This window comes from Mustelus asterias, chromosome 10 (assembly GCF_964213995.1).
Source record: "Mustelus asterias chromosome 10, sMusAst1.hap1.1, whole genome shotgun sequence".
NCBI lineage: Eukaryota > Metazoa > Chordata > Chondrichthyes > Carcharhiniformes > Triakidae > Mustelus > Mustelus asterias.
In genome coordinates this window covers 91,440,082-91,465,958 of record NC_135810.1, presented here as the reverse complement: position 1 = coordinate 91,465,958, position 25,877 = coordinate 91,440,082, and the positions used below count along the sequence as shown (strand labels likewise).

The following is a 25,877-nucleotide window of genomic DNA, read 5'->3' as shown; positions in this document are numbered from 1 at the left end:
GAGGTTACAGTTGGATCAACCAAGATCTTAGTGAATGATGGAGCAGGCACAAAGAGTTGAGTGATTTGCTCGTTGTTTGTATGTCGCTTCTGACAAACAGCTTGAAAACAGTGTCAGGGTCTGAGCAACTGAATTCGCAGGTGACGAAGTGTGGACAGGGAAGAGTTGAGCTTGACAAGAGCAGCTCAACCCAAATTCAAAAAACATTGCATTTAAAGTGAGACACACAGAATATCCCTGCAGATAACCCAGAGCAGCTTGACTGTTATTAACAAGCAGGATGCTAGCCACCATGTAAAGCTTCAAGACCCTTTAGACAATACTTAACTAGGATTTGAACTGGCATGGAGTTCTGAAATCAATCTTTGCTTATACCTGACCCCCCCAAAAAAACATTCAGAACTCTAATCCCTGAATAGCCTTTCCCCAATAAAGACGTCCCAGTTCACCTGAACATTACCCAAATTGAAGGAAAGAACAAAGTTATTGCTGACACCTTATCCAGAGTTTAAACTTCAGAAAAGCAGCAGAGTGCTGACACTGCTCCTGATAGCTCGGTGTTTGGCTTTTCTGTATGAATGAGAAAATGACTGCATAACTTTGCTTCTTTTGCAAGTCATTAAAAAAATCAAATAGAATTTATTTTTTTCCTCAGAGCGTGGAAGGACTGTTGGGTCCCTGGGACATGAAAATAAATCCAGAACTTTATTCTTATTGGCATTTCTTTTTAAATGGACTTTCTGCTGAACCAAAAACAAATGGCTGCTCCAAGTCAGCAGAGAGCTGGCCTTTTGCCTGGGTACAACCCCCACCCCCGGGGGTTTCAAGAGCAAAATCATTATTTTCTCAGCTGATAGTATGTCGCCTCTGGTTGTACAAACCCCTTAAAACCATGAAAACAGGAGACTCGCACATCAAAACTCATTATGCTTGCAGAGCTGTTAACAGACTCATATAATACCTGGGATGGTCCAGGCCCATTTCAAAAAGCAACCAAACAGATTTGCATCTGATGAGCCCACCTTGCGAGCAGAGTCAATGGGTCTACATAGACCATAAATCAAAGCCTGTTCCAGATACTGGATAAACAGCTTGAAAACAGTGTCAAGCTCTTTTCGAAGTCATTGTGAAGAAAGAAGATCACATGACTTGAGTGACCATTTTGAGATCTACATATGCTTGAGAATTGAGAAATCTTCAGTCTGCTGTTTTATCAACTAGAAATAATTTTTTATCCCCCTTTGAGGGGGGGAGAGCGCGAGACAAAGGTGCACGAGAAATAACTAACCTTTTGAGTTCATCATAATGTGAGTTTGCTGCAGATTATTTGTAAATTGGATTGCACAAGCCGAGAGATTGGGAAAACAGGCAACCACACTCTTTAAAAAAAAAATTCAAAATTATTTAAATGGTAAAAAAAATGCAGCATGTTGCTGTGCAAAGGACCTGGATGTCCTCGTGCATGAATCACAAAAAGTTGGTTGGCAAGTGCAGCAGGTAATTAAGAAGGCATATGGAATTTTGTCCTTCATTGCTAGAGGGATGGAGTTTAAAAACAGGGAGGTTATGTTACAGGTGTATAGTGTGTTTGTGAGGCCACACCTGGAGTACTGAGTAGAGTTCGGCTCTCCTTACTTGAGAGAGGATATACTGGCACTGGAGGGGGTGCACAGGAGATACACTCGGTTGATTCCGGAGTTGAGAGGGTTGGCTTATGAGGAGACACTGAGTAGACTGGAACTATACTCATTGGAATTCAGAAGAATGAGGGGAGATCTTATAGAAACATGATATTATGAAGGGAATAGATAAGATAGAAGCAGGGTGGTTGTTTCCACTGGCAGGTGAAACTAGAACTGGGGGGCATGGCCTCAAAAAAAGGCGAAGCAGATTTATGGCTGAGTTGAGGAGGAACTTCTTCACCTAAAGGGTTGTGAATCTGTGGAATTCCCTGCCTAGTGAAGCAATTGAGGCTACCTCATTGAATGTTTTTAAGGCAAGGATAGATAAATTTTTGAACAGTAAAGGAATTACAGGTTATGGTGAGCAGGCGGGTAAGCGGAGTGAGTCTACGAAAAGATCAGCCATGATCTTATTGAATGGCAAAGCAGGCTCGAGGAGCCAGATGGCCTACTCCTGCTCCTAGTTCTTAGGTTCTGAAAAGACCTTTGGATGGTGAGGGCAAAATCAGTGCAGTTTGCCTATCTCTCTCCTCTCTGTAACACAAGCCCAGAATTGAACCAATTAACTAGGCTATCTGGAAAGCCACACTTAAGGTCTGGAATATGAAAATACTTCAATATTAACCTTCACTTACAATGGAAGCTAAGTAAGCACACCGTGAATTTCCATGGGGTTTTCCCATCATCATGCCCAACGCCTGTTTGTCTTAAATCTGAACTTCAAACTAAATTTTGTATTTTGTAAAATGGGCACAAAGGCTGGAATGGATGGTTGCTCAAGGGTCACTTGACTTCTTTTGCGGGTTAGAACCACTCCCTGTCTCAAGTGAGAACAAAGAAATATTCCAGACTGACGCAAGTCAATGCCCTTCCCGGAAACTAATCAAAAAAGAGTACTATTTGATTGAATGGATCATGCAAAAACAATGTCTGTCTCAAACCCTCAGAGATGTTAACTCAACAGAATGTGTAATTAACATGAATACCACTGCCTTATCTGGGAAGGACTTTGAAATTGTAAAAGGTCACAGTAAAAGAGCCATGTTTTTGTTTGCTTTTTAAAGTCAGCTAGGAGCTATGTGCAGGCAGTTCCACCAAAAGGCATTAAACCATCAGTTCAGCCAGTTTGTGAATCAGACTCGGGACAAACTGCAAGACAACACAGTGGTTAGCACTGCTGCCTCACAGCGCCAGGGACCCGGTTTCAATTCCCAGCTTGGGTCGCTGTCTGTGTGGAGTTTGCTTGTTCTCTCCATCTCTGCGTGGGGACCGAGTGTAGGGTAACAAAGTTTGCGGATGACACAAAGATGAGTGGGAAAGCAAATTGCGTGGAGGACACAGAGAGTTGCAGAGAGATTTGGATAGGCTAAGTGAGTGGGTGGGCAAGGATCTGGCAGATGGAGTATAACGTTGGTAAGTGTGAGGTTATCCACTTTGGACGGAAAAATAGTAAAATGGACTATTATTTAAACGGTGAAAAATTGCAACATGCTACTGTGCAGAGGGACCTGGGGGTCCTTGTGCATGAATCACAAAAATTCAGTTTGCAGGTGCAGCAGGTAATCAAGGCAAATGGAATGTTGGCCTTTATCGCGAGAGGGGTGGAGCATAAAAGCAGGGAGGTCATGCTGCAACTGTACAGGGTACTGGTGAGGCTGCACCTAGAGTACTGTGTACAATTTTGGTCCCCTTATTTAAGAAAGGATATATTAGCTTTGGAGGGGGTACAGAGAAGTTTCACCAGGTTGATTCCAGAGATGAGGGGGTTAGTTTATGAGGAGAGATTGAGTAGACTGGGCCTGTACTCATTGGAGTTTAGAAGGTTGAGGGGAGATCTTATAGAGACATATAAGATAATGAAGGGGCTAGACAGGGTAGGAGCAGCGAGGTTATTTCCACTTACAATGGAAACAAGAACTAAGGGGCATAGCCTCAAAATACGGGGGAGTCAATTTAGAACAGAGTTGAGGAGGAACTTCTTCTCCCAGAGGGTAGTGAATCTTTGGAATTCTCTGCCCAATGAAGCAGTAGAGGCTACCTCATTAAATGCGTTTAAGTCACAGTTAGATAGATTTTTAACCATCAAGGGAATTAAGGGTTATGGGGAGCGGGCGGGTAAGTGGAACTGAACCCACTATCAGATCAGCCATGATCTTATTGAGTGGTGGAGCAGGCTTGAGGGGCTAGATGGCCTACTCCTGCTCCTATTTCTCATGTTCTTATGTTTCCTCCAGGTGCTCCGGTTTCCTCCCACGGTCCAAAGATGTGCGAGTTAGGTGGATTGGTCATGACAAATTGCCCCTTAGTGTCAGGGAGATTTGCAGAGTAAATATATGGGGTTACAGGGATAGGGCCTGGGTGGGATCGTTGTCGGTGCAGGCTCGATGGGCCGAATGGCCCCCTTCTACACTATAGGGATTCTATGAACTTGTCCCAGTTTCAAGTCACCTTAGAAACAATCATCGAGCTAATCAACTACAAGAAGCTAGAAGGTTAGGTGGATTGGCCTTGCTAATTTGCCCCTTAGTGTCCCATGATGTGTAGGTTAGGGGGATTAGCGGGTTAAATACGTGGGGTTATGGGGATAGGGCCTGGGTCGGGAGCTCTGTTGGAGAGTCAGTGCAGACTTGATGGGCTGAATGGCCTCCTTCGGCACTGTAGGGATTCTATGAGGAAGCCTCCCAAAAAGATGTGAACCCTTTGTTTTACAAGATTGTCACTTCAATTTTAAGTAATCAAAACCATGTAAGAAACCAGGCCTGCCCAAACTATAATCTGTACAAGTATCTTCGCCTGTATCGCTGTGTGTGTGCGTGCGTGCGCCCGAGAGAGAGTGAGAGTGTGTTAATTTGGGGTAAGTGAGAGAGAATAAATAACCTTTATTTAAAACACACAAAAACCCATTGCTGGGATTTTTTAACATCCAAGGTTAAGAAAAGACACACCTCCTTCATACAAAATACACCAATCACAGGAATTAAGAGAACATATTTATTCTATTCATGACAGAAATCATTAACAGATCGGGGCTTTTATTTTTTTTAAAAAGGCTTAGAGGTGACCTGATAGAGGTCTTTAAAATGATGCATGGATTGCATAGGATAGAAATAGGGAGAACATTCCACTTGTGGAAGAATCTAAAGCGAGGGGTCATAAATACAAGACAATTCCTAATAAATTCAATAAGGAAAAAATGAAAAAAAAAGTTATTAATTAGAGATTCATTAGAATGTGACCACAGGAAGGAAGTGAGGGGTGAGGGGTTAGGGAAAGAAACTTGCGTAGAATACAAAAACCAGCACTGATTGGTTGGGCTGAATAGCTCGCTTCTATGCTCTTTGCTTGATGTAGTTCTTGAAATTCTTTTTACAGGGTTTTTCATAAAATCCATAGAATCCCTACAGTGCAGGAGGCGGCCATTTGGCCCATCGAGTCTGTAGCGACCACAATCCCACCCAGGCCCTATTCTGCAAACCCATGCATTTATTCTGCTAATCCCCCTGACACGGAGGTCAATTTAATATGGCCAATTAACTTAACCCGCATATCTTTGGGCTGTGGGAAGAAACTGGAGCACCCAGAGGAAACTCAGGGAGAATGTGCAAACTCCACACAGTGCAGGCACAGGGAGAATATGCAAACTCCGGGACCCTGGCGCTGTGAGGCAGCAGTGTTAACCACTGTGCCCTTTATCCAACATAGTGGATAGTGAATAGTTCCTCCAAAAGGAATCTAGGCACTGGCTCCTAGAAGAGTAGTCTCAAAAGTATGGGCAGTGAGGAGAATGGAATGAAATGAGGCTTACAGACAAAAAAATGTAGACATGATTGGCTAAAGGACCTGTTTCGTTTCTGTATTTAAACTGTTTTCAGGTTCAAGTTGCAAATTCTACAAGACAATATCTATTGAAGGGAAGATAATCTCAAGCCTCAAATAGGCAAACTGCTCTGTCTTTGGCCAAGACAGTAAGAAGTCTGACAACACCAGGGTAAAGTCCAACAGGTTTATTTGGTAGCACAAGATTTCGGAGTGTTGCTCCTTCTTCAGGCGAGTGAGGAGTTGTGTTCACAAACAGGGCATATAAAGACACAAACTCAATTTACAAGATAATGGTTGGAATGCGAGTCTTTACAGGTAATCAAGTCTTAAAGATACAGACAATGAGAGTGGAGAGAGGGTTAAACACAGGTTAAGGAGGTGTGTATTGTCTCCAGGCAGGATAGTTAGTGAGATTTTGCAAGCCTAGGCAAGTCGTGAAGGTTACAGATTATAAAGCACATTGTAAAGATTATAAAGACTCCAGATTATAAAGCACAGATAAAGCTGCCAAGAACACTTTCTCTCCAAGACCAGACTAATGGGAAGCTAAACTGAGGTATCATTCATGATCATTTAAAATTGTCATCTTGCATTTCAATCACCTGCATAAAAATCTTTTTGGTGAAAGCCATAAACTTAGAGGAATCAAATATATCCATCGAATTGGGCAATTGATAGCTTTGTTTCCCAAGCCAAAGTAATCAACTGGGTCATCTTGAGGAGAGTTCAGAACTTCTTGGAGAATTATTTTTAATGTGTCCCCAAACTAGGACAAATCTCTTCTGCAGAAGTTCCATTGTTTCCCCATATCTGTTTTTTAGTCAAATCATTTTGACATTTTGTTTTAATAGACCAGACCTGGACTCAGTGATTTTATCTTTCCTTCAATAAAAATTTGCAGACTGCAAAACAGGCAATTAACAGGCAATCATGGTGCACATGATTGTACTTTTGAATTAAATTTATCACAAGGCAAGAACTAAAACACAAACTGACACAACATGCAAAACATGTCCAAAAAAGTAACAACTTTACAATATCTATTAGACGACAACTGGAGTCAAGTTTAGGTTATGGGAAAAAAGCAGGATTAGGCTATTGAGTTGGATGATCAGCCATGATTTTAATGAATGGTGGAGCAGGCTCGAAAGGCCAAATGGCCTCCTCCTATCTTCTATGTTTCTATGTTAATGTCTGTCAATTTTAAATAATTGTGGATGACATGGGGAAAAAAACTGAAGTCTGCATAAATCTTACAGAATCTATTAAAGGAGGGGAATTTTCTTGCTGAAAATGTCTTCTCGTCCTGCTGCTGTACCATTACTTTTGGTATTCCTCCAAGCATCTATTCTTGGTCCCCTCCTATTTCTCATCTACATGCTGCCCTCAGTGACACCACCCAAAAGGCACTGCGTCAATTTTCACATGTACACTGTCAACACACAGCTCTATATCACCACCACCTCTCGACTCCTCTACTGTTGCTAAATTATCAGACTGCTTATCTGACACCCAGCACTGAATGAGCAAAAATTTCCTCCAATTAAATGGTGGGAAGATTGTTGGCATTGTTTTCAGTGCCTGTTCCAAACTTCCTAGCTATTGATTCCATTCCTCTCCCCAGCAACAGTCTGCGATTAAGGCAGTCTGTTCACAATCTTGGTGTCACATTTGATCCCAAGATGAGATTCTGACCTCAGATTCACGCCATCACCAAGGTAGCCTATGTCCATCTGTGCAACATCACCTGACTTTGACACTGTCTCACCTCATCTGCTGCCAAAATCCTCAATCATACCTTCATTATCTCTGGACTCACCTATTCCAATGTTCTTTATTCTGGTCTCTCACATTTTATCCTCTGTACATTTGAGATCATCCAAACCTTTGCTGCCTTGTCTTAACACGCAACAAGTACCGTTCCTGATCACCTGTGCTTGCTGACCTACATGGCTTGTGATTAAACAATACATTGATTTTAAAATTCTCATCCTTGTTTTCAAGTCCCTCCATGGCCTTGCTCCTCCCTATCTCTGCAATCTCTTCCAGCCCTGCCACCCTTTGAGATATCTGCATTTCTCTAATCCTGGTTTTTGTGCATCCCCAATTTAATTGCCCTACCATTGGTAGTCTTGGGAGCCTTGGCTCCCAAGATCTGGAATACCCTCCCCACCTCTCTGCTTTGCTTTTCTCCTTTAAAACATTCCTTAAAATCCACCTCTTTGATCAAGCTTTAGGGTCATCTGACCTAATAGCTAATTTTGAGGCTTAGTGTCATGCTTTGTTTTGTACCTTGGAACATGTAATTATATTAAAAGGAGCTGCATCAATACAAGTTTTTGCTGCTTTTGAAAGATAAGTACCCTCTACCCAAAAACACAATTGTACATCTGATCTGAATTATTGTGTACCAAATAAATCATGGTTTGCAGTTTCATACCTTATAATTCCATGCTCCCAAATGCTGGAAACAAATAAACTTGAAACTCTTATTTATGTGATGCATTATGTTGTGCCTTTTGTCCTTATTGTGTGTGCTATAAATGTAGCTGTTTTCTGTGGCTTTACACCATAAGGCAGGAAACAGTGGCCATTTAGAAACCTGATTAACAATAGAAACAGGAAGTTAGTGCTCTCGATTCAACAAAACAGATTTTTCCACACATAGCTCTGGGAGTCCCATCTGTCTCACAAATCCACACAAACAAAAATTAAACTTAATCCATCTGCTTTTTGTAAATCGGCTAAATCACCTTTAGCTAAAATTAAGGGCAGTATTGCTTTTATTCATGGAATTAATGCCACTGGGACGTCACTGGCTACATTCTACTTCCATTAGTCTCAGGAGGTACAACTCTGGTGTAGGGTTGCCAACTCTGGTTGGATGTATCCTTGGAGATTTCATCATGTGATGTCCCTCCCCCAACCACCTCTGAGGTCAAACAGCTTTTTCTTCCATCACCCATACTTTTACAATAGTGAATGAAAATGTTAAAAGGAAAATTTATAAATAGCCTGGTGGATTGTTTCATGCAGTGCTCACAGAAATGTCCAGGAGATTAATTTAAAGCGAACAACAGCAAATGTTGATTTTAGAAATAAAGTTAGTTTTTAAATGCAGCATCATATATGTTTAGCAGCTCAACATTGTATACGACACTAACCAGTCAAGTCTTAAAGCTAGGCAACCAACCTAAATTCAGTCACTAATTCCTTTAAATTGATCTAAAAAAAAGATGAAAAATAATTGCAGCCACCATTTAAGGCCTGAATGGTTAACACAATACAATGCATATTTTATATAATTACATAATAATATATATTGATATATCAAAGTGATATTGCAGCATATTCACCAAATTTTAGTTTAAGAATTGTAGGAATGAGAAGATTTGTGGGATGGTCTTCCACTGCTTTACAAAGCAGAAACAGGGATAAATCTCCAATTGTAATTTCAAAATCACCACAAAAGTAATAAATTAGAAACCCAAATGTTCCTGTGAGTTAACAAGTGGAAAAATGTACAAACAAGTTGAGAAATTTCACAACTGTGATGCTATATTTGCAACAGAAACTCTGCTCCTTGCAGCCAACTGAAACAGAGAATTATATGCATTTGTTTATTTTGGAATAGGCTCATTGAAAATCTAACTGCACCCTCCTCAAAGTTGCAGAAACAAGTAGTTTTGGTATATTACAAATAACAACCTTCTGCCCGAGTATAATGGATGTAGGAAAATGCTTCATTATGGCAGATATACACAGTTACAGGATTCATTCAAACCACCACTTACAAAGGAATACCACAATGTTCAACAGAAAAGTTTATTTCAGAGCTCTGCATTACATTCTGCCATCTGAGTCAGGTTGATTGAATTATTACATGATATCAAGCATTCATTCAGAATAATCATCTTTACTAAGAATGCATTTACAGTGAAGTTGAGGTCAGCACCTTCAATTCAAGTTCCAGCTAGAAAGTACTGTGCTGATTCTGCTTGGCTCCATTGCATGTTGGAACCAAAATTGGCCAGAAGAGAACTCAACACATTGAATACATACATATATGCTAGCTCTCTATCACGAATTAAAAGTTTTAATTGTTTAGAAAGTGCTAAGAGGAGAATCCCTGCTCTCTAAACATTTAAATTTATTAGATAGATTTAGACAGCCCAGTGAATCCAATGGACATTCTTCAGCAAACAAAATTTAGTATTGCACTGTGCATGCTCTCCATTCAGTGTCAAACCCTAGCAGTTGAGACTCCCTCCTCTGGTGAGACCTAGGCTCCAGAATTAGTGCAGGTTTTCTTTATGGAGCTAGAAAAAAAACTTAATACTGATACTCTTGTCCCAATTACTACCCTATAAAATAATTTTAAATTTAGTGCTATTGACAGGAGGCTCAAATTGAGTTTTCATACTTTCCTTCACAGATGATGCTGTTTATCATGATGTAGGTTGTAAATCAGCCAATTCAGTTAAAAATAGAGTTCCAAGTCTATCTGGTGCTTTTAGGATGTGTGCCTTGTGGAAAATTGGAAGCTGCTGGTCAAATAAATTACTATTTTTGTACACTGGAGGGTCCATGGTTTAGTAATTCTTTTGTCTTGTGACAATAAGTTTGGCTATCTGTTTGAAGCTTTCATATGTTAAGTGTGAACGATTTAGAAATTCCAGTACTAGAAAAGTATTGGTCATAGAGGTTTACAGCATGGAAACAGGCCCTTCAGCCCAACTTGTCCATGCCGCCCTGTTTTCTTAACCCCTAAGCTAGTCCCAATTGCCCGTGTTTGGCCCATATCCCTCTATACCCATCGTACCCATATAACTGTCTAAACGTTTTTTAGAAGACAAAATTGTACCCGCCTCTACTACCACCTCTGGCACCTTGTTCCAGACACTCTCTACCCTCTGTGAAAAAATTGCCCCTCTGCACACTTTTGTATCTCTCCCCTCTCACGTTAAACCTATGCCCTCTTGTTTTAGACTCCCCTAACTTTGGGAAAAGGTATTGACTATCTAGCTGATCTATGCCCCTCATTATTTTATAGACCTCTATAAAATCACCCCGAAGCCTCCTACGCTCCAGAGAAAAAAAGTCCCAGTCTATACAGCTTCTCCTTATAACTCAAACCATCAAGTCCTGGTAGCATCCTAGTAAATCTTTTCTGCACTCTTTCTAGTTTAATAATATCCTTTCTATAATAGGGTGACCAGAATTGTACACGGTATTCCAAGTGTGGCCTTACCAATGTCTTGCACAACTTCAACAAGACATCCTAACTCCTGTATTCAATATTCTGACCAATGAAACCAAGCATGCCGAATGCCTTCCTCACCACTCTGTCCACCTCTGACTCCACTTTCAAGGAGCTATGAACCTGTACCCCTTCGTTCTATAACTCTCCCGAACACCCTACCATTAACTGAATAAGTCCTGCCCTGGTTCGATCTGCCAAAATGCATCACCCCGCATTTATCTAAATTAAACTCCATCTGCCATTCGTCAGCCCACTGGCCACGGGATCAAGATCCCGTTGCAATCCTAGATAACTTTCTTCACTGTCCACTATGCCACCAATCTTGGTGTCATCTGCAAACTTACTAACCATACCTCCTAAATTCTCCTCCAAATCATTAATATAAATAACAAATAACAGTGGACCCAGCACCGATCCCTGAGGCACACCATTGGTCACAGGTCTCCAGTTTGAAAAGCAACCTTCTGCAACCACCCTGTCTTCTGTCATCAAGCCAATTTTGTATCCGTTTGGCTACCTCACTCTGGATCCCGTGAGATTTAACTTTATGCAACAACCTACCATTTGGTACCTTGTCAAAGGCCTTGCTAAAGTCCATGTAGACAATATCAACTGCACTGCCCTCATCCACCTTCTTATAACGCAATCAAATTTGTGAGACATGATTTTCCACTCACAAAGCCATGCTGACTGTCCCTAATCAGTCCTTGCCTCTCTTAAGGCCTGTAGATCCTGTCTCTCAAAATACCTTCTAACATCTTATCCACGACAGTGAGGCTCACTGGCCTGTAGTTCCCAGGCTTTTCCTTGCAGCCCCTCTTAAACAAAGGCACAACATTTGCCACCCTCCAATCTTCAGGCACCTCACCTGTGACTATCGATGATTCAAATATCTCTGCTAGGGAACCCCCAATTTCCTCCCTAGCCTCCCAGTATCCTGGGATACACTTCATCAGGTCTGGGGATTTATCTACCTTGATGCGCTTTAAGACTTCCAGCGTCTCCTTCTCTGTTATTTGTACACTCCTCAAGACATCACTATTTATTTCCCCAAGTTCCCTAACATCCATGCTTTTCTCAACAGTGAATCCTGATGAGAAACATTCATTTAAGATCTCACCAATCTTTTGTGGATCCGCACATAGATGACCTTGTTGATACTTAAGAGGTCCTACTCTCTCCCAGGTTAGTCTTTTGCCCTTTATTTGTAGAAGTTCTTTGGATTCTCCTTTTCCTTATCTGCCAAAACAATCTCGTGTCCCCTTTTTGCCCTCCTGATTCCTCTCTTAACTCTACTCCTACACCCTCTATACTCTTCAAGGGATTCACTTGATCCCAGCTGCCTATGCACGTCATGTGCTTCCTTCTTCTTCTTGACCAGGGCCTCAACATCCCAAGCCATCCAGGGTTATCTACTTCTACCAGCCTTGCCCTTCACTCTAAGAGGAATGTGCTTACACTGAACTCTGGTTAACACACTTTTGAAAGCCTCCCACTTACCAGATATCCTTTTGCTTTCCCACAGACTCCCCCAATTAAATGTTGAAAGTTCCTATCTGATCCCATCAAAATTGGCCTTGCCCCAACTTAGAATTTTAACTTTTGGGCCAGACCTATCATTCTCTATAGCTATCTTAAAACAAATGGAATTATGGTCACCAATACTTCTGACACCTGCCCTTCCTTATTTCCCAAGAGGAAGTCAAGTTTTGCCCCCTCTCCAGTTGGGCCATCCACATACTGAATGAGAAATTCCACCTGAATGCACTCAAATTTCTCTCCATCCAAGCCTCTAATACTATGTTTGGCCCAGTCAATGTTGGAAAAGTTAAAATCCCCTACTATTACCACCCTATTTTTCTTGGAGCTATCTGTAATCTCCTTACATATTTGCTCCTCAATTTCCCGCCAACTATTTGGGGGCCTATAGTGCAACCCTATCAAAACATTCAAAAAATAAAAAAATAAAACATTCATGAAAAAAATGGTGTATCAGACTGTATCTCACTGTTCATTCAAACCACTGAGATTATTATTGTTTAGGATAATTTTCATTCTTTGTTCTTATTGCCCAAATGGCATTTCACATTCATTTTAACTACATTTGTTTATGTGTCACGATGTGATTTGTGCATGAATGATTGTAATCTGTAATTTTATCAGCTGATCTAACATATATTGGACTGTTTAAAAGGGACTTTTAAAAAAGAAAGACATTGACTTAATATGGCTGCCACAAGTCACCTGATGCCTGGTATTGCAAGTTGATCAGTTTCTGTAAAATTCCAATATGAATTACAATTCAGATTATTCAATACATCCTTTTATCGAATTTCACATCTGCTAATGTCAAGAACTAATTCAAAACATTTATTGATATTATACTGGACCTCACATTTGCAGTTCTATCAGATTACCTCTCAAAAGGAGACAAAGTCTGCCAGGACAATAGTTTTGATTTGATTTGTTATTGCCACATGTATTACCATACAGTGAAAAATATGGTTTCTTGCGCGCTATACAGACAAAGCATACCGGTCATTGAGAAGGAAATGAGCGAGTGCAGAATGTAGTGTTACATTCATAGCTAGGATGTAGAGAAAGATCAAATTAATGCAAGGTAGGTCCATTCAAAAGTCTGACAGCAGCAGGGAAGAAGCTGTTCTTAAGTTGGTTGGTTCATGACTTCAGATTTTTGTATCTTTATCCTAATGGAAGAAGGTGGAAGAGAGAATGTCCAGGGTGTGTGGGGTCGTTAATTATGCTGGCTGCTTTGCTGAGGCAGCGGGAAGTGTAGACAGAGTCAATGGATTGGAGGCTGGTTTGCATGATAGATTGGGCTACATTCACGACCTTTTGTAGTTTCTTGCGGTCTTGGGCAGAGCAGGAGCCATACCAAGCTGTGATACAGCCAGAAAGAATGCTTTCTATGGTGCATCTGTAAAGGTTGGTGGGAGTTGTAGCGGACATCAAAATTTCCTTAGTCTTCTGAGGGGGGGGGGGGGGGGGGCGCCAGGGCAGGTTGTTGGTGATCTGTACACATAAAAACTTGAAGCTGTCAACCATTTCTACTTCGTCCCTGTTGATGTAGACAGGGGCATGTTTTCCACTATGCTTCCTGAAGTCGATGATAATCTCCTTCGTTTCACTGACACTGAGGGAGAGATTATTGTCATCGCACCAGTTCACCAGATTCTCTATTGCATTCATGTACTCTGTCTTGTCATTGTTTGAGATCCGACCCACTACGGTGGTGTCGTCAGCAAACTTGAAAATTGAGTTGGAGGGGAATTTGGCCTCACAGTCATAGGTGTATAAGGAGTATAGATGGGGCTGAGAATACAGCCTTGTGGGGCACTGGTGTTGAGGATGATTGTGGAGGAGGTGTTGTTGCCTATCCTTACTGATTGTGGTCTGTGGGTTAGGAAGTTCAGGATCCAGTCGCAGAGGGAGGAGCTGAGGCCCAGGTCATGGAGTTTGGAGGTGAGTTTCGTAGGAATAATGGTGTTGAAGGCTAAGTTGTAGTCAATAAATAGGAATCTGAAATGGGTGCCTTTGTTATCTAGGTGTTCCAGGGTTGAGTGCAGGGCCAGGGAGATGGCGTCTGCTGTGGACTTGTTGCGGCAGTAGGCAAACTCTAGTGGATCCAGGCAGTCCGGGAGGCTGGAATTGATTCATGCCATGACTAACTTTCGAAGCACTTCATAATGATGGGTGTCAGAGCCACCGGACAATAGTCATTAAGACACGCTGCTTGGCTTTTCTTTGGTACTGGTACGATGACCATCTTCTTGAAGCAGAAAGAGATCTCAGATTGTTGTAAACAGAGGTTGAAGATATCTTTGGATACCCCCGCCAGCTGATCCGCGCAGGATCTGAGTGCTCCTCTGGGTACCCCATCCGGGCCCGTCATTTTCCGTGAGTTGACCTTCGAGAAAGCTGCTCTGACATCTGCAATGGTGACCTCAGATACAGGTTCATCTGAGGCTTCCAGGGTGGAGGGCATGCTCTCGCTGACCGCTTGCTCAAAAAGCGTGTGTAGAATGCATTGAGCTCATCAGGGAGGGGTGTGTTGGAGCCGGCGATTTTACATGCCTTCATCTTGTAGATTGTTGTGTCTTGCAGACATTGCCATAGTCGGTGGGGGTCGTGTGGCTAGCCAGGGACCCCAGCTTGGTCCAGTACTGTCTTTTGGCATCTTTGATGGATCTCTTTAGATCATATCTGGCTTTCTTGTATAGGTCAGTGTCACCTGACTTAAATGCCTCAGACCTGGACTTTAGCAAGCAGTAGATATCCCTGATCAACCATGGTTTCCAGTTGGGGAACAGACAGATTTGCTTCTTTGGCACACAGTCTTCTACACACTTACAAATGAAGTCAGTTACTGTCGTGGCGTACTCGTTCAAGCTGGTCGCAGAGTTTTTAAATACTGACCAGTCCACTGATTCTAAGCAGTCCCGTAGGAGATCATCCGATTCCTCAGACCAACATTGCACAACTTTCTTTGATGGGTTCTTCCACTTCAGTTTATGTTTGCAAGCCAGAAGCAGGAGCACACCTTTGTGGTCTGATTTGCCAAAGTGTGTGTGGGCGATTGAGCGGTAAGCATGTTTAATATTTGTGTAATAGTAGCCTAGGATGTTAGTTATATGGAAAGGTGTTTTTTTTTAAACTATCAATTTACTATCTCATCAAGATAGATAATTAATCATGCAGAAGCTAATAGCTAAGACATTATAGGCCATGGGACAAATAGCCACACGGTCTGTTCAGACATTTGCTAAGCACATATCATCTGAAATCATTATGGGGAATTCATTTGACTAGAATAACCATTTTAAAATCTCTTTTTATGGTATGCAAACAGCTAAAATAGTAGTTTAGAAAAGCCAATGAAGCATTAACGAGCTTCCTTAATGAATTTAATCATTTTAAAACACTTCGATTGCAGTTAAAGGTGTCTTTGCACAATTAACCCATTTAATAAACCATGTCATATTAATTCAATCTGAATTACTGGTGTTATTTTTTTCAAATTTCAAAATGGCGATCATTCACACCAGCAGTTCACATTTAATATTCGGCATACATGTCAACCTGTTTTTGAAATGATTTTGGGGAGGCTTCAAAGGTCGACTTGTGTCATGATCTACTGTACATACATTTAGGAGGACAAGGTTCTAGTATGTTAATGCATGATATATTTATTTGCTCCTAATCTCCATTTGATACCTCAAGTCACCACTCTAACTACAAGGCCAATTTATATTTAACAACATCACCAGAAGTCTTTTAATGTTAGAAATAGGAACTGAAGTAGACCGTTTGTCATTTCAAGCCTGTACCGACGATAAGATCATGGTTGGTCATCTACTTCAGCTTCACCTTCCTGCACTATCCCCATATCCCTTAATACCCAAAGTTAAACAATCTTTGACTTGAATATACTCAAAAACTGAGCCCTCTGGGCTACAGATTTTCAAAGGTTCACAACACATGAAGTGAAGATATGTCTCCACATCTGAGTCCCAAATGAACAACCTTTATTTTGAGATGGTGACCCCTCGCTCTAGACTCTCCAGTCCAGCATCCATCCCGTCAAGCCCTCTTAGAATTTTATTTCAAAGACAACAAACCTCATTCTTCCAAATTCCTGGGAATATAGACCTAACTGACTCAATTTCTCCTAATAAGACAACCTCCTCATTGCAATTATTCAGTCAAGTAAACCGAAATTGCACTCCCACCAAGGCAAGTATACCTTCCTTCTGCGAGGAGAATAAAACTGTACACAGTACACCAGGTGCAACATCAGCAAGGTTCTAACATACCATTTCTTTCCAAATTACTTGCAGTTAATTGTGATATATGTACAAGGACACAAGAAGATATGAATGCAAGAAAAAGGAGCAGCAATACACCATGTCACCCGTCAGCTCTCCTCCGCAATTCAATATAATCGTGGCTGATCTTTGGCTTCAACTCTACTTTCCTGCCCACTCCCCATATCCCTTGATCCTTCAGACCTCAAAAATCTGTTTATCACAGCCTTAAATATATTCAACAATGATATATCCACAACCTTTTTGGGTTGAGGATTCCAAAGATTCACAACCATTTGAATGAAGACATTTCTCCTCAAATGATCATCCCCCTCCCCCCCTTCTCTTATCTTGAGACTGTGTCCTGGAGTTGATCCTGTTGAGCCTCATCAGAATCTTGTGTGTTTCAATGAGATCATTTTATTCTTCTAAACTCCAAATGATCTAGGCCCAATTTACTCAGTCTCTCATCATAGGGCAACCTTCTCATCCTAGGGATCAATCTCGTGAACCATTGGGTTCTGCCTCCAATACAATCTTTCTTAAATATGGAGACCAAAACTGTTCACAGTATTCCAGGTGTGGTCTTACCAAACCATATTGAGCAGCACCTCTGGCCCCAAGTGGACTGACACAGGCAACTGTAGACAGTCGCTGCCTGTCATTACCTCTGAAAGCTGATAGTTTGGAAGGAATTGGAAGGGGAGAAGAGAAATGGAAAGCTCAACTGCCCGAGAAGAGGGCATAGAGAATACAACGGCCAGTGAACCTTACACCTTCTCAGCCCAATGTCTGCATCTGCAGCAAATGCAACAGAATCTCATGCCTGCAAAGAGTTTGCTTTGATCATCTACATCAGGAAGACAAATGTCATGGCACAAAAGGTTGCCATATTGCCATCAATCAGCACTGACTAAGTGACACCAGAGTGTATTGCTGGCTTCACATATTTAGGCTTCACAATCACCAGCAATTTGTCGTTTAATGCTGAAATCAACGCTGTGCATAGTAAAAGCTGAGCTGATTATGTCCAATTTCAGCAAGTGTAAAGCAGCAACCCAAAACTGCAAGTCTACAGTGCACTCCTCTTTGGTAGTGAGACCTGGCCAACATATGCTACAGAAAAAACAGCCTGTTCCGAAAGCTAGTGGCTTTTGCCACCAAATAAACCTGTTGGACTTTAACCTGGTGTTGTTAGACTTCTTACTGTGTTTACCCCAGTCCAACGCCGGCATCTCCACATCACAACATATGCTAGCCAGGCAAAAAAGCTGAGCAGTTTGCACCTTCACTGTCTCAGGTATATCCTTGGCATCTTTTGGCAGGACAAGGTCACTAAGTCAGAGGTCCTGGAGTGTGCTTATTCTATCAGCATACAGCTAAGCCAATGACATCTGCGTTGGCTTAGTTGTTCTAGATGGATGATAGTCAAATATCCAAGCACCTTCTGTACATGAACTGATCACCAACTGCACAGCCATATCTCCACTACAAGGATACTTGTAAGCGAGATATTGACACAGGCAACTGGTGACAGTCGCTGACTGTCATTACCTCTGAAAGCTGACTGTTCGGAGGAATTGGAATGGGTGAGGAGAAATGGAAAGCTCAGCTGGCCGAGAAGAGGGCCCAGAGAATACAATGGTCAGCGAACCCTGCACTCCTCAGTCCATTGTCTGCACCTACAGCAAATGCAACAGAACCCGTCATGCCAGAATGGGGATCCTGAACAACACCAGGCAATGTTTAACACAGAATTGAACACCAAGGCACAAACCAGCTTCTCACAAGACAGAAGGCTGCTAAAGTTGTCAGGCTAGCTGGCCTATAGATCCCCTGATTATTGATCCCTCCTTTCTTGAACAACAGAGTTGCTTTTGCTACTTTTCAGTAGAGGGGGAACATTCCAGAATGAAGGGAATTCTGGAATATCAAAACCAATGTGTCTATTATCTCTATAGCCAACTATTTTAAAACACTAGGTTGCAGGTCATCAGGTCCCAGGGATTTGTCCACTTTTAGTCTCAATTTCTCCAGCACTATTTCATAGTGATACCAACTAAGTTCCACAATTTTACAGGATTCTTGCTTCCACACCTCTACCAGAATGTTTTGGTGTCTTCTGCAGTGAAGACAGATACAAAGTACTTAATGTTTCTGCTTTTTCCTTAATTCCATTACAATATTTCCTATCTCCACCTCGTGCTAATTTCTTCTTTTTAACAGACCTATAGAAAATTTGACAATCTGCTTTTATGTCCTTTGCTAGTTTACTCTCATTATATTTTCCCTTTATCAATTTCTTTGTCATTCTTTGCTGAATTTTAAAATGCTTAGGCTTACAATATTTTGTCAACATTATATGCCTCTTCCTTTAATCTAATATTATTTTTAAACTTATTTTGTTGGCCATTGTTTGACTAGTTTGCATGTAGGGTTGTTTATTAGGAATGTACATTGTTGCAAAATATGAATTAATTATTTAAATGTTTACCATTACCTTTTAATCCAGTTTCCTGATCCACTTTAACCAATTTATCCCTCTAACCTATGTAGTTTCCTTTGCTCAAATTTCAGGTCCTCGATTTGGAATTAACAAAATCATTCTCAGCATCAATACAAAATTCTATCATATTATGATCATTCTTCCCCAGAGGTTCCTTTAATAAGAGGTCATTAATTTATCCTACTTCATTGCACAATATTAGATCTAAAATTATTACCTACTTGCTTCCTTGACTCTAAGCCTCAATAGTAATAGTTCTGTATGGCAATATGTAAACCAGGAAATTAGAAGTACGTATAGCAGTAATCACAAGAAGCATTAATCTTCATTTGCGGTAGGAAAACCAAATATGCATTAATAAAGTGGAAGACAAATTGATGGAGTGTATTCAAGATAATTTTCTAGATTACTACGTGACTTCTTCAACCCCTGGTTAAATCCTAGCTCTACCCAAAGAAATGCCATATTTGATTTTGAGTGCGTATGTTATATTTTTATCAGATTTACCACATCCACTGCATTCCCTTTGTCTCTATCACAGTAATATTCTGGAAGAACTAAGCTTACTAGAGTATGACCTGCCCCTTACAGATCTATGTTGACAATTAAGATTACCAATAACTTAAGTATTTATTGATGCCAAACACTTTTTAATACTCTTTAAATCTGCTTCGTCAGAAAGCTCATTGTACTTTACCAGGTCCAAACAGAAAAGCAGCTGGTAGTTAAAGCTCATCAGCCTGCTGCTGCTTCCTTTTGTAACACAAGTCTTCAATACCATAAGAACTTGGCACAGAGGTCTGGTACTGGATTAATTACAGAGTCTAACTGTGGTACTAGCCAGCTGTTTGAATGCAAGACAAAAAACATACATGATGGCCGTGACAAGTGTTTTCTACACAAAAGATAGCGGAAATCATTGCTCCCCATTTTAGATGCTGAGTCAATTTGAAGTGTCAAGGCTGAAGAATTTTTGTTAAAAATGGTAAGGAATATAGACCAAAGATCTATACAGTTACTGGATACTAAAATGTAGAGCATACAAAAGTTACCTGCTGCAGAATATTTACTGGTCAGTATATTTAAAGTGTGGGAAAATACATAGTTCAGGTAACTGTCAAATACTGCTTAAAGTGGTGGTTAAAAAGAGGCAATAGCGATTTTTTTTAAAAACAAAGTTAGTTTGCTGAGATGTCCAATTTGTTTCAGAAAATAATAGATGAGTAATTCTACAGCAATATGTCCTGAATCCAACAAAGTAGCAAGAAATAGCCTGAAATCAAAATACAAAATTTTTTGTACTTTAATTTTAGTTGTTTTCTGTTTAGCTATGGATTTGTCTATTTGACAAAGAATATAATGAAGATTACTTCAAAATGCTAAGAATATGTAGAAGATAGATAAGAAAACCTTCTGGAGGAAGCATGCCCTGAGAACTTCCAAGAAGTAAACAAATCCTCTCCTAAAACTGCTATTATATCACTGGCAGTATGACTAGGAAGCATCCACAAAAGTCATGAGAGATTTTGAGTCTAGGTATCATCATCTAAGGGAGGTTAATCAAAGTGAAGATCGAACCAAGACAAAGAAAGCTCAATCGACTCATTTAAATCGTGCAAGTGAAGAAATATATACTATTCAGTAACAAATCAAAAATTCTAATTTCAAATAAACCGTGCTCATATACTTCATCCCAAAAATTCCACAACATATAAAACCAACACTCAATATTTGTCAATGTTTATGATATGAAGGTCTAAGTATAAACCAAATAACTGGAGAAGACCAGGTTAATTTGGACTTTAGCTCTGATCCAAGTTACTTTCCAAGTCTGAATCCTGTGTACATGAAGAGTAAATCAATTTGGAGGATGGCTATCAAATGCCCAGCGTGCACCTAAGCCAGACAATCCAAGAAGAACCCAGATTCAGTCCGCAGTCTATGTAGAGTTATTGGATTCAGCCACAATTACAAAAAGGATGCAACAAATAGGCTTCAGTTCCAGCTTCTAATTATTGATTCACCCTTGATCAGATGGACTGTCAATACAAAGTCAAGCTTCACACTCATATACCCGTAACATAGTGAGACTTGAGATGAACCACACCCTAGAAAGAAGTTAACTCCTTCAGAAGAATGGGAAAAATGACAAGAAACAGAACACCAAATATGGAATGTTTCCCACTTCCCTTGTGCTGAAGCAGAAAGTCCCCACTGGAAATACCACCTTTTGACACTTAATACCAGCAGTTTAGACTGTAGGCACAGTTTGGAATAAAGACATATCTTCTCAGTCATGCTCAAATTGCATACGCGTTAAACAGGAATACAATTGAATGTACTTTTATAAACTTAGCAACCTAAATTTGAGTCTCTTCTGTTCAAAAGAAAGATAAATCTTTGCAATAAAAGTGCATCTTGTGGGAAGCTACACATATGGCCTCCCAATTAGAACAAAGAACAAAGAACAGTACAGCACAGGAAACAGGCCCTTCGGCCCTCCAAGCCTGTGCCGCTCCTTGGTCCAACTAGACCAATCGTTTGTATCCCTCCATTCCCAGGCTGCTCATGTGACTATCCAGGTAAGTCTTAAACGATGTCAGCGTGCCTGCCTCCACCACCCTACTTGGCAGCGCATTCCAGGCCCCCACCACCCTCTGTGTAAAAAACGTCCCTCTGATGTCTGAGTTATACTTCGCCCCTCTCAGCTTGAGCCCGTGACCCCTCGTGATCGTCACCTCCGACCTGTGAAAAAGCTTCCCACTGTTCACCCTATCTATACCCTTCATAATCTTGTATACCTCTATTAAATCTCCCCTCATTCTCCGTCTTTCCAAGGAGAACAACCCCAGTCTACCCAATCTCTCCTCATAGCTAAGACCCTCCATACCAGGCAACATCCTGGTAAACCTTCTCTGCATTCTCTCCAATGCCTCCACGTCCTTCTGGTAGTGTGGCGACCAGAACTGGACGCAGTACTCCAAATGTGGCCTAACCAGCGTTCTATACAGCTGCATCATCAGACTCCAGCTTTTATACTCTATACCCCGCCCTATAAAGGCAAGCATACCATATGCCTTCTTCACCACCTTCTCCACCTGTGTTGCCACCTTCAAGGATTTGTGGACTTGCACACCTAGGTCCCTCTGTGTTTCTATACTCCTGATGACTCTGCCATTTATTGTATAACTCCTCCCTACATTATTTCTTCCAAAATGCATCACTTCGCATTTATCCGGATTAAACTCCATCTGCCACCTCTCCGCCCAATTTTCCAGCCTATCTATATCCTGCTGTATTGCCCGACAATGCTCTTCGCTATCCGCAATTCCAGCCATCTTTGTGTCATCCGCAAACTTGCTGATTACACCAGTTACACCTTCTTCCAAATCATTTATATATATCACAAATAGCAGAGGTCCCAGTACAGAGCCCTGCGGAACACCACTGGTCACAAACCTCCAGCCGGAAAAAGACCCTTCGACCACTACCCTCTGTCTCCTATGGCCAAGCCAGTTCTCCACCCATCTAGCCACCCATCTAGAAAAAACTCAAAGGTCATAATTGCAAGTCCAGTTACTTGCCCGATGCTATTAAGCAGAGAGTAGACTCTGAGTTTTAATGCTGACTCAAGCAGAAATATTGTGAACTTTCCAGTTTCTTTCAGGTCTTAAGATAGTCAACGGTTTTCAATCAAAATATACAGGATGTGTCAGAATTTCTCCTTTCTCATTCCACTAAAGTACTGTTATTTCTATCCCCCCTAATTTTTCTGAATTCTCCCACGAACATCAAATTGTGATCATAAAACACCTTTAAAGTAGTAAAGCATTTAAAGACATCTCACCGGAGCACAATCAAATAAAAATCTGACACGAAGCCAAAGGAGGAAACATTAGGACAGGCGACCAAAAGCTTGGTCAAAGAGGAAGGTTTCATTATTTTACAAGAAGGAAAGATGATCTGCATCCTAGGGTTTTTAAAAGTGGCTACAGAGAGTGGAAGCATTGATTGTAATCTTACAAAATTCCCTAGGTTCTGGAAAGAACCCAACGAATTGGAAAACCACAAATACAACACCTCTGTCCAAGAAAGGAGGGAGACAGAAGCCAGAAGAGTATAGGTCAGTAAGTCTAATATCCAAGACAACACTCAATCCATTATTCAGGAGGTAATGGCAGGACATTTAGAAAACCGTAACACAATCAAACAGCACCAAAATGGTTTTGTGAAAGAGAAACTGTGTTTCACAAATTTATCAGTGCTCTTGATGAAGTAATAAGAAGGGTAGATAATGGGGAACCAGCAGATGTGGGCTATTTGGATTTCCAAAAGGCATTTGATAAGGTGTCACATAAAAGATTATTACACGAGATAAAAGCTCATGATGTTGGGGGTAACAGACTGTCATTGATAGAAGGTTGGTTAGCTAACAGGAAGCAAAGAGTCAAGATAAATGGATCATTTTAAGGTTGGTAGACTGTAACTAGAAGAGTGCCACAGGGATCAGTACTGGGGCTTTACCTATTCACAATCTAAATTAATGACTGGACAAAAGGATTGGGTGTATTTTAGCTATATTTACTAATGGCACAGATAGACAAGAAAGCAAATTGAGAAGATGACACAAGTCTGGAAAGGGATATAGTTAGGTTAAGTGGGCCAAAGTTTGGCAGATGGAGTATAATGTGGGAAAATGTGAGCTTGTCCACTTTGGTCGGAAGAATAGAAAACAAAATATTTAAATGAAGGGCAACCACAGAAATCTGTGGTGCAGTGGAGTGAGTATCCTAGTACATGAATCACAAAAAAACGAACATGTAGCAAGTGATTGGGAAGACAAATGTAATGTTGGCCTTTATTACAAGAGGAATTGAGTATAAAAATAAGGAAGTACAGTTGTACAGCGCCTTAGTGAGACTGCATCTTGTGTACCATAAACAGTTTTGGTTTTCTTACCTAAGGGATAGAACTCAATTGGAAGCAGTTCAGAGAAGGTTACCTCAGATGTTTCCTGGGATTTTGGGGTTGTTTTGTAATGAAAAGTTGAGCAGGTGGGCCTATACTCACTGGAGTTAAGAAGATTGAGATACGATCTTATAGAAACATACATGATTCTGAGGGGAAATGACAGAGTAAATATTGGGAGGATGTTTCGCCTTGTGAGGGAGTCGAGAACCTGGGGGCACAGTATAAAAATAAGTCGTCTCCCACTTATGATGGAGATGAGTGGGAGACGACTTATTTTTATACTGTGCCCCCAGGGCTCATTCGATTTTGGAATTTTCTTACCCAGAAAGCAGCAGAAGCTGAGTAATTGTCGAAATTCAAGGATGAGTATGGCAGATTTTTCATCAATAGATTTTTGATCATCAGAATCTTGTGTGTCCTTGGAGAGTTGCAGGAGTTACAGAAACAGGAAGGGGCAAGACAATGAATATATTTGAACCCAAGCATGAGAATTTTAAAACTCAAGGCACGGATTCTTTGCTGGGATAATTCTATAGGTGTCAGTTACCAACTGTTACCTTACCAAAGCTGCTACTGTTTATGGATAAGCCTTGCATATCAGTGACCTATTTAACAGCACACAACTTCACAAACAAATTTGATTTATTTTCAAATATTCACAAAAGTCCCACAGAGATAGGAAGAACCTAACCCACCTCCATGCACAACGCCCATTCCTGCTCACCCATCCCACCCTGCACCAGAGGAAAAAGCTGAGAATAGGACAGTGGGACAGCGGCCCATTTATATGACGGAGAAGTTGTTTTGTAAACATAATGGGATCCGCAAATGGAAAACTGCACGCTAAGGTTTTGATAAATCCTATTTTGGCCAACCACTTCAGGACAGAGCAGAAATCAACATCTTTTCCAGCCTTAAATGCTTATCCCAGGTAAAGGTAAATGCAAGATTAAATAGTAGCTGGGTCTTGCAACACTTCAAGTTAAGCTCTTTATGTGGGGTTTTTTTTATCTGAACAATTTAAAAGGTGTAATTCACAAGTTGTTTTCACACTAGTCAAACCAAGTTCTTCATATCTTCAAGAACTAACATTTTTCAGCAACATTTTCCCCTTCAATGCGTTAATGGACCGACAACTTTCACCTCAAATAATTTCTTCCACTCTTTATTCTTTAGAATAGTTTATAAGTGGTATTAAAACAAGCAGCTTGCTTTCATTAATGCCCATTCCTGCAACAAAAGACGAAATACACAAGTGCTTTTACTAGCACATACTGAATCACCATCAACTTACCTGGGGCTAACCCAGCTGCTGATGGACTGCCCAAGGATGGATGAGAAAACAAGGCTGGTGAAAAGGCTGACATGGTCGATTGTGACACAGAACTTAGCCGAGGGGTTGATCCACCTTTAGGGATGAATTCATTTGCAGCTGGATTCGGTGTCTGGTGATAAAATATTCAAAGCAATTATTCACATAATGACTAAAGTTTATTATATGGCACTTAATCGAATATTCACATTTTACAGTTTGGAAAATTTTATCAAGAGGAAACGAAACGCACACTGGGAACTCAAAACATGAGAACAAGCCCACTCGAACATCGATTTATCGATGAAAATTTTCACTCCTGCACATGTTCACATTAAAACACTTGGGAACTTACAGTTTATAAATAGACTAAAGTAAAGGGTTTAAGCATCTCTCTCATTTAAGAAGGGTGACAGAGGGAATTCAGAGCATCAAAGACCAATTAGCCTAACAACTATTGTCAGGAAATTGCTAGTCTATAATTCAAGATAAGGTGACT

The 25,877-nt window shown here is 40.8% G+C and overlaps 1 protein-coding gene across 1 annotated transcript in view; it reads right to left on the bottom strand.

Annotated features, from left to right (window-relative positions):
- The window catches only part of pan3 (poly(A) specific ribonuclease subunit PAN3), a 157,396-nt gene that overhangs the window by 72,405 nt on the left and 59,114 nt on the right, over positions 1 to 25,877 (bottom strand). Inside the window, exon 5 of the mRNA XM_078222194.1 lies at positions 25,361 to 25,511. Within this exon, the coding sequence (XP_078078320.1) occupies positions 25,361 to 25,511 (151 nt within the window). The remainder of the gene's footprint in view (positions 1 to 25,360; positions 25,512 to 25,877) is intronic.